The sequence below is a fragment of the Aricia agestis genome, chromosome 3 (assembly GCF_905147365.1).
Source record: "Aricia agestis chromosome 3, ilAriAges1.1, whole genome shotgun sequence".
Lineage (NCBI taxonomy): Eukaryota > Metazoa > Arthropoda > Insecta > Lepidoptera > Lycaenidae > Aricia > Aricia agestis.
The window spans coordinates 14756354-14765838 of record NC_056408.1 but is presented as its reverse complement, the minus strand read 5'-3'; the positions used below and the strand labels follow the sequence as shown (position 1 = coordinate 14765838).

General features: G+C 37.8%; 1 protein-coding gene across 1 annotated transcript in view; it reads left to right on the top strand.

Moving 5' to 3' along the window:
- Window positions 1–367: 367 nt before the first annotated feature.
- LOC121740515 overlaps window positions 368–9485 on the top strand; it is a 30955-nt gene continuing 21837 nt past the window's right edge. Inside the window, exon 1 of the mRNA XM_042133235.1 lies at window positions 368–558. Coding sequence (XP_041989169.1) covers window positions 522–558 — 37 coding nt within the window. The 5' untranslated portion in view covers window positions 368–521. The remainder of the gene's footprint in view (window positions 559–9485) is intronic.

The following is a 9485-nucleotide window of genomic DNA, read 5'->3' as shown; positions in this document are numbered from 1 at the left end:
ATTTTAAATTGTAAATATTAGTTAAATGTGACTTTTATCTTCATTTAGTGATTTGTTACGCCAATTTCCATTTTTTTTAAATCATTGGTCCTTGTTTTAATTGTTATTAGAGGTATAGGTACCTACGTATAAGATTTTAAGACTTACTTCAAGAAAAAAGGAACAAATATTTACGATTAAAAGTTTAACTTTTAACTGTAAATATTTTAATTTTTTGAAAAAAATGGTACTATCCGCCATTTGCCCAAAAATCCTAAAACATTGAAATCTTCGCTTACAACATTATAATTGTATCTCACGTATGGACTGTGGAGGTCCTCCGCGCAGAAACTCGCGACTCGCGAATCACAGTCCCGAGCGCGCCAGACACCGCGTCGCGCGCACTTTTTTACATAAAAATATAATATATTTTACGAAATATGTATATAAACAAAACTATGTCATATATCGGGTCAGTCGGTTACGGAAGACTGTGCAGTGCACACACATAGTTTCGGAAATATTCCAAAAGTGTTGCAACGATGTGGTCACTAATTCTGTTGTTAGTGAACGCTGCCGGTGAGTTTTTTTTTCGCGAATTTGGACTTAGGCAGTTTTGACAAGTTTCTTTATTAATTTGATGTAAAGTAATTAAGTGATCCCAGTTAAATAATATACCCAAATTATCCAGGATTAAAAATTATATGAGCCATAATTGGCCAGGATTTTCCTTCAGGCTTTTCAAACAAATAAGTATTTCCGGAACCGGTGGAAGGCCTCATGTAGACGTTTTAAAAGTGTTAATTATTAACCGATTTAGAAATAAAAGATTTTTTCATTTTCAATACTCGTTAAGGGTTAATTTGTTTTACTTATACTTACTCAAATATTGAATTTGCACTACACTGAACAATTTAAAAGGAGAATTGGTAATGTAATAAAACAGGAAGCCCTCAAATGTCTTTCATAAATAAACATGCAACTGAAATTTTTCCTTTGCAGAGATAAAGTTAAGTTAAAGTTATTAGTAGAGGAAATCAATATTTTTAAAACTACGATATTAATACCAAATAATAATAATTGACATTTCTAGGTCATGATGTTCGTAACATTTATTTAATTTCCTAACTATCTAGGCAATCAAATAACTTCATATTTACATCTTCAGTTATCACTATCGGAACAGTATCAGTACTTTCAAATAAAAAATATCATAACAGTAGAGTTACGAAAATTCTTATGAAATTATAACACAAATAAAATGCATAACACAATTTATTTCTTTATTTGTCTTTCACGTCTTACTCGCACTAACGGCCGTTCCCAATATTTGATCTATCTCAGGTTTTGCCCTACTAGAGATAGAAGTAGCTCACATTAGACATTAGAGACATATTATATTTTATGTCAATTCAATGTTAGCTGCGATCGGTTGTACGTCAAACCAGAGATAGATTGAATATTGGGAACGGCCGTTAGAGATGAATATTACATTTTACTCAACTGTAATAATAATAATAATTAATCAAATGAAGATTTTGACATAAGGCCCATACATTATCTGTCAAACTCTTCATTAAATTGAAGTTTAATCATCATTAAACATCTCCGAGTGTAAGTGCATACTTGTTATCTCTCACCTCTTCATAAAATGTGCAATTCGACAAAAAATATTTTCGCAAAACTAATATAATAGTGCTCGTATTAGCACGTGGTACAATAATTACATTTGCATAATATGCAAAATGAATGTAGGTCTGTTACCTCTTCACCACTGAACCGATTCGGTTATATGAGTATATTTTAAGTCCTGGGAAAGGACATAGATTTTTCGGAGGAATGTAGGTACCCGTCCACGCTACGTAACTCTGAAAATTGAGCTTTTATTTTATAAATTTATTTAGATTTTTATAGCTTTAACAACTCTAGGTCAAATTATGAATGTATGTTTATAAAATTATGGTAAGCCTCAAAATAATAATTGACGACCTCTGTGGCTCAGTGGTGAGCGCGTTGGTAGCTGAAGCCTAAGGGTCGCGGGTTCGAATCCCGCCGACGGAACAAAAAAAGTTTTCAATGTTCCCGGGTCTTGATGTGTATTAAATATGTGTATGACATAATAATAATCTTAAATATATGTATAGTATAAAAGTATTAAATATATTATTTCCGTTGTCTGGTACCTGTAACACAATTTACGTGGGAGAGCCATGCTTCGGCACGAATGGGCCGGCTCGATCGGAGAAATACCACGTTCTCACAGAAAACCGGCGTGAAACAGCGCTTGCGCTGTGTTTCGCCGAGTGAGTGAGTTTACCGGAGGCCCAATCCCCTACCCTATTCCCTTCCCTACCCTCCCCTATTCCCTTCCCTTCTCTTCTCTACCCTCCCCTATTACCATATTCCCACTCAAAAGGCCAGCAACGCACCTGCAGCTCTTCTGATGCTGCGAGTGTCCATGGGCGACGGAAGTTGCTTTCCATCAGGTGACCCGTTTGCTCGTTTGCCCCCTTATTTTTATTAAAAAAAAAAGTTCTTTAGGTACTTAGCACGGGCCAGACTGACGTGATGAGAAGCGTCCATAGATATTATTATTATTAAATAATTATAAAATACTAGATGACTCAATGTACGTACCACTTCCCTCCTTCTAATCATAATATGAAAGGTTCATATTAGGATTAGTAGGAGGGAAGTGGATGGGAAGTGAGGGAGTGGAGGGTACTAGATGACTCAATGAACGTACCACTTCCCTCCTTCTAATCATAATATGAAAGGTTCATATTAGGATTAGTAGGAGGGAAGTGGATGGGAAGTGAGGGAGTGGAGGGTACTAGATGACTCAATGAACGTACCACTTCCCTCCTTCTAATCATAATATGAAAGGTTCATATTAGGATTAGTAGGAGGGAAGTGGATGGGAAGTGAGGGAGTGGAGGGTACTAGATGACTCAATGAACGTACCACTTCCCTCCTTCTAATCATAATATGAAAGGTTCATATTAAGATTAGTAGGAGGGAAGTGGATGGGAAGTGAGGGAGTGGAGGGTACTATATGACTCAATGAACGTACCACTTCCCTCCTTCCTTCCCTGGACTCTCACGAATATTTCAAGACTAAAATTAGCAAAATCGGTTTAGTCGTTCTCGAATTTTAGTGAGTATACTAAAATTTAAAGCCAATTCTTGATACATCGGTTATTTAAGATTACTTAAACAAATTCCTCTACAACATTATAAGGGCGTGTGCATAATGAACAGTTAGAACGGAACTGAGTGTTTACAATGTCGGGTATTTAAGTGGTATTTCAGGTTAGCTATTAATTCAAACGTCTATACATTTTGATTAATTCAATCGAATGTAATCATAATGTTAAGTAATATATTTTGTTTTTGATAAAACAATTGAAAAGATTTCATTAGCTATGTCCACACTATGCACTTTCATCTTCAATTTTCGTCATCTTCTTTCATTCAAGTTTCGTTTTAGCGCATTCAATAATTGAATGCGTCAACGAACGCAACGCCAACATTGTCATTTTTGTTTTTTGGATACGGGGCAGGGCATGCCCGTGACGCATGCGCTCTGGGCATGCATCACGGGCATGCCTCACGTTCGCTGTTGACTGCGCTATTATATAACGCATGCTTGACGAACAGAAAAAGACACAGTGTGGACAAAGATATAGTCCTTAGTTAGTAGTAACTTAATAGTTGTTACTACACATCACTAGGTTAGGCGACGTCCATTAATTGTTGTTTAAAGTTTGAAGATGTGTCTGCCGTCTGTCTATTACTATCTGTTTACCAATTAAGATGAAAAATTCTTTGAGCCCCGGGAAATAATAATAGTAAGTCTTATCCCGGCTAAATCTATAGCTAAACGGATTTATGCGCAAACGAAATTGCGAGCATAAACTAGTTAATAATATTTAAAACACACATCCTTTTTTTATGTCAATATCGATCAAACCAAAAAAAATATATATTTAGGCTGCCTTCACTGACTTAATGTGCAGGTAGCCTTAATTCGCTTACGGCCGCACTTAAATAAAACATTACTATCATACATTTTCTGACAAACTATTTATTAAGTAGGGCAGTATTATATTGAGAGAGAGCCGCGATGCGCAAGGTGTTCCTGCGCATCGCGGCCCCCCGAGTAAATCAATCTAGATGATCGTTGGTAGAGTTGCGATAGGTTCTATCATGCCTCACTCGTTTCACGATACGACGTCGCGTCGTAGAAGCTCACGTTTTGTACGTGAGTTCCTACGACGCGACGTCGTACGACATCGTACGATGTCGTGTCGTAGTTTTTTACGACGCGCGTCGTAGATGCCCACGACACGACATCGCATCGTGAAACGACGTCGCGTCGTTGTATGACACGACGTCGTGTCATGTTTTTGTGTCCCGGCCCTTAAAGGCTAGTTTGCACTAGGCCAGTATTTTAGTTTAGTACCGAGTATTTAGTAGCTAAAATTCTCGCTTCTGTCCCAAAATCGTTCTTTTGTTCACTTCGTTCGAGTACAGTTCACAAGTGAGTGATGTTTTGTAAGATGAACAGCTTACCTACAGCGCAATAAAGTGTAAATTTTCTAAACGTAATCACGCTTAAAAGGTGTACTTTTTTCTTTGTATTTTCACAGAGAACGCTTATTACATTTTAAATATTGTCACCTTGCACATTTTTATCTCGAATTAATAAAGTTCTCATACGAAAATGGATCGATAGAAGGGATAAACTAGGAGCTACTAATTATTGTCTTCTGAAGGAATTAGCATTGGAAGATCCCAAAGAATACTTCGAAAGATTGAGAATGTCTGAAAGTTGGATAATTTTGGTGGTAACTAATGAACTCGACTAATTCGACTGGGTCGGACTTGTTTAGCCGGCGCGCCAGTAGCGCGGACTACTCGCCCGCTGGGAGGTGCTACTCGCCCGCGAAAAATAGAATAAAATGGATTGACTCGACTAAATTACTTACTAATCTACTTCACTAAATTACTAAAAAAAATAGTGTTCAGACACGTTTAGCTACTAAAATACTCGCTACTTAACTAAAATACTGGCCTAGTGCGAACTAGCCTTAAGCGACGAGTGGAGCACCATGGGGTTTTAATGGGTAAACAGGAGTCCCACATACCCCGGCCGATATCCCCAATTTGCCGGGGATGCGTAAAGCATTTCCCCATTTGAAAAAAAAAAGGACAATATTATATTACTGAATATTCTCACGCTTAAGGCAGCACCAGTACAGACAGTAAGCAAAAAGTTTTGTTCGACGTTTGACAACCTTTCTGACAAAATTCTGATATGATGTGTGCAGCATGTCGGATTTTGGTCGGATTATTTATTGTATATATGCAAGTCATAAAGTTAATACACCTAGCGGAATAGAGCAACAATCTCGAGCTGTCAAACGAAACCAAAATTGGTTTTCATCTGTGGGAAAAATATGTGTATGCAAAATATGTGTATGTGTATGCATACACTTACACAAGCATGATTGAACATGAATTCTATGAGATTAAATTGTCAACGTGCGGCACGTGCCGACTGGACGTCAAAAAAAGAGTGCTGCTGTCATGCATCACACGTCTCTTTTTACCACGCAGTGTTACTGATAATGACATCTCTCTTGCTCAGGCCCTTGTTTCTCTATTCCGCTAGGTATATTAACTATATGATGCAAGTAGCGCTCTCGGCTTCGACTTCTCTATTTAAAAAATGTTTAGCCGTTAGGGTCTTATAAAATAAAATCAATTCTTTTTTATTCAATGAATAGTGTCGAGTGTAACATATTAGGTCATCCGTATCAGTACAACGGGCGTACGAACGACCTAGCCATTGTACGGTATAAAGTGTATGAGTTATAAATAGCTCCATTCATTTGCCGGATTATACCTTATTACATGGATGACCTGATCCTGCTGACCAGTGAAAATTATCGTAACCGACAAATTATTGTTCTCAAGCTATGATATTCTATTATAAAAAAAGGTAGATATCGCACTAGCGCGTACAGTCTGATACGGCCAAATGAAGGTAAGTGCCTTCTTTTAAATTAGTCGCATGTTGGCAGCGAGTGAGCGACGAGGTGTCACGTTAGAATATCATTGTGTCACGTTTTTGACTTAAAATGCCAAGCTGCGTTTTTAGGAAATGTAAAAATTATAGTTATATATGGTAAAAAAGGATGAAAAAGCTACGTACCACAAGTAAGTACATGAAAACATCTAGTAATTAGTTTTTATTTGGATATTTTCCAACATTATTGACGAATTATTTAATGCAAAAAATTAAACTAAAAAAGGATAGAAAATACGGACGACAACTGCAGCGTGATAAGGACAGATAATCGTGTGACATAGAATAATCGCGCATGCGTGCCGATGTGCAACTCAAAGTATATAGCAATCCTTTTCTATATCATTCGTAACGTATTATCTGTCGCATTCATTGTTGTAATTTATAGATATACCAGTAGCGGTAGCACGGCGACCAGCGGAAATGCGAAAGTATGGACAAACTGTGGAAATAAACCTAAGGTGCCGTTCCGATCTTTTTTCGTTCCGAAAAATTCAATTAAAATGCCACTTTATAACAGACTATAGTCTGTTATAAAGTGGCATTTTAATTGAATTTTTCGGACTATAGTCACAAACTGTGGAGATAAACTTAAGGTGCCGTTCCGATCTTTTTTAGTTCCGAATAATTCAATTAAAAAGCCACTTTAAGACAGACTATAGTTCTAAAAATTCAAATAATATCCTACATTATGACATATACTATAGTGTGTCATAAAGTGGCATTTTAATTAAATTTTTCGGAACGAAAAAAGATCGGAACGGCACCTTAGGTTTATTTCCACAGTTTGTCCATACTTTCGCATTTCCGCTGGTCGCCGTGCTACCGCTACTGAGGTAGGTATTTATATTATGTCGTACAGGAACAAATTCTGAGGACCGCTTTGTATGAGCATACGCCATCTTTTGTTCTCAAGTTACATCTTAATGACACTTTAGGATCACATTACAAAGGAACGAGGTAATGCGATGCATTTTTAAATGAGCCATTTAAAATTGGAAGCATCTCAACACCGCAAGTGGTAAGTCTGTTAATCCAATGTGTATCTTTTCATGTAGGAAGTAAAGTTCAGTTTTGAATGGGCCATTAAGAATCTCATATATAGCCTCGTCAAGTTGCAATGTGAATAGACCCTTAACCGTAAGCATCTCATTGAAATTCAATTTAGAGCCTGCATAGGCAATGTAAACAGTGATAAAGCGGTAGTACTATATAAGGTGTATCAAAATTAAGTGATAATACTTTGGAGTTTAGGGTGTGTATGTGTTCCTTGTAGAGAGTTCACTGTGACACTGGGGCGCTTGCCCATACAAAAGTGAAAAAAATGGTTTTTCAGCGCTGCCACTTTCACAGTGAACTCTCTACAAGGAACGCGTACACACCCTAAAGTATTAACACTTAGTTTTGTTACACTCTGTATAAGTAAACTTTTCCAAATTGGTAGTATTAGTTGTGGCTTGAATGACTGAGAGCCGGGACACAAAAATACGGCACGACGTCGTACGGCGTCGTACGGTGCCGTACGGCGCCGTGTCGGACGCGCGTCGTAAAAAACCACGGCACGGCGCCGTACGGCGTCGTACGACGTCGAGCCGTAGAAACTCACGTAGAAATTCAAGATGAGTTTCTTGTGTCCCGGCCCTGACGTGTAGAAAGGACAATATTTGTAATTTGTACCTATTACTCCGGTCTGATTATACGCAAAAACAATCGTAACCTAGGAATAATTCGCATAGAGCTGAAAATGTGTAGTTAGGTACTCTAGTACTACTGTAGGTACTCTTGTAATTTGTACTACTGCATACGAGGGGAATTATTCCTAGATCGAAAGTTTAATTTTCCTGGGCTACTATAGAATTTGATCAAGCCACATTTTGCTACGAAGATTTTTTTTAATGAAATAAGGGGGCAAACGAGCAAACGGGTCACTTGATGGAAAGCAACTTCCGTCACCCATGGACACTCGCAGCATCAGAAGAGCTGCAGGTGCGTTGTCGGCCTTTTAATAGGGAATAGGGTAATAGGGGAGGGTAGGGATGGGAAGAGAAGGGAATAGGGGAGGGTAGGGAAGGGAATAGGGCAGGGGATTGGGCCTCCGGTAAACTCACTCACTCGGCGAAACACAGCGTAAGCGCTGTTTCACGCCGGTTTTCTGTGAGAACGTGGTATTTCTCCGGTCGAGCCGGCCAATTCGTGCCGAAGCATGGCTCTCCCACGTCTACTAATATATATTCTGTGGCTAAGCCTTCATACCTTCGTCCAACTTCGTCCGTGTTGTGAGTTGTGAAGTCATACGCCGCCGCCCTACTCTAATTCATTGAAACATAATATTATGGTTGAGTAATTTTATATGCATGGGCGTACCGAGGGGGGGGCAAGGGGGGGCTGCCGCCCCCCCCTGGATCATGTTGACGTTCCTACTAAGTATATTATCTAGTACTTTTATCTATAAAAATTAAAAATTAAGAACGAATTTTTGCCATTTGTTTGCAATACAATATTTTTACAACTAAAAATTATAATTTTTTTATTTTTTATAAACACCTAGCTTATGAAAAATCTGATTTGCCCCCCCCCCCCCCCCCCCTGGCCCAGAACCTGGGTGATTTGCCCCCCCTCCCCTGGCACCAGAACCTGGGTAATTTGCCCCCCCCCAGCCCAGAACCTGGGTACGCCCATGTTTATATGTTTTTAATAAACACAAAACCAATTCAATCAAGAATGAATTTAAAATTCGGTCCACATGGTGACGGCGGAATAGAAATAATAATTATTGAATGTGCAAAAATTGACAGACAAACATAATATTATTACAACCGCCTTTTTTGGGAAGTCGGTTAAAATAATTTAATAAAGTTCAAACTGTATTTATTAAAGTTACAAATATACTTTATGGTTTGTGAAATTTTTTAAAGACTTCAAGCACTACGTCACAATAAAATATTATAATGAACAATGATGCTTATATAATAAACTAGCTGTCCCGGTGAACTTTGTGTCACTTTAAAACCTTCCCTGGACTTCTACGAATAATTTAAGACTAAAATCAGCCCAATCCGTCCAGCCGTTTTCGAGTTTTAGCGCGACTAACACATTTGAAAATCCATTTTTATATATATAAATATAATAAGTATTTTTTGCAATGCTTAGATAGTAAATGGGTGGAGAATCTTAACAAAACAATCTAAACAAATTCGGATGTTTTGAAAATTTCCCAAGAGCTATAAGTTGTAAATTATTTTCACATATCTCATTTTATCAAGTACATGTAAATATGTTGCTATTTAATTTAATTGCGACAAGTTATATAAACAATTTGGAAATAGCAATTATCTTTATTGTGTTTTGTTATTTGCATACGCGAATTCGACGGAGCGCGACCGATACGGCTTCTGTTTGCGATTGCAAAAAA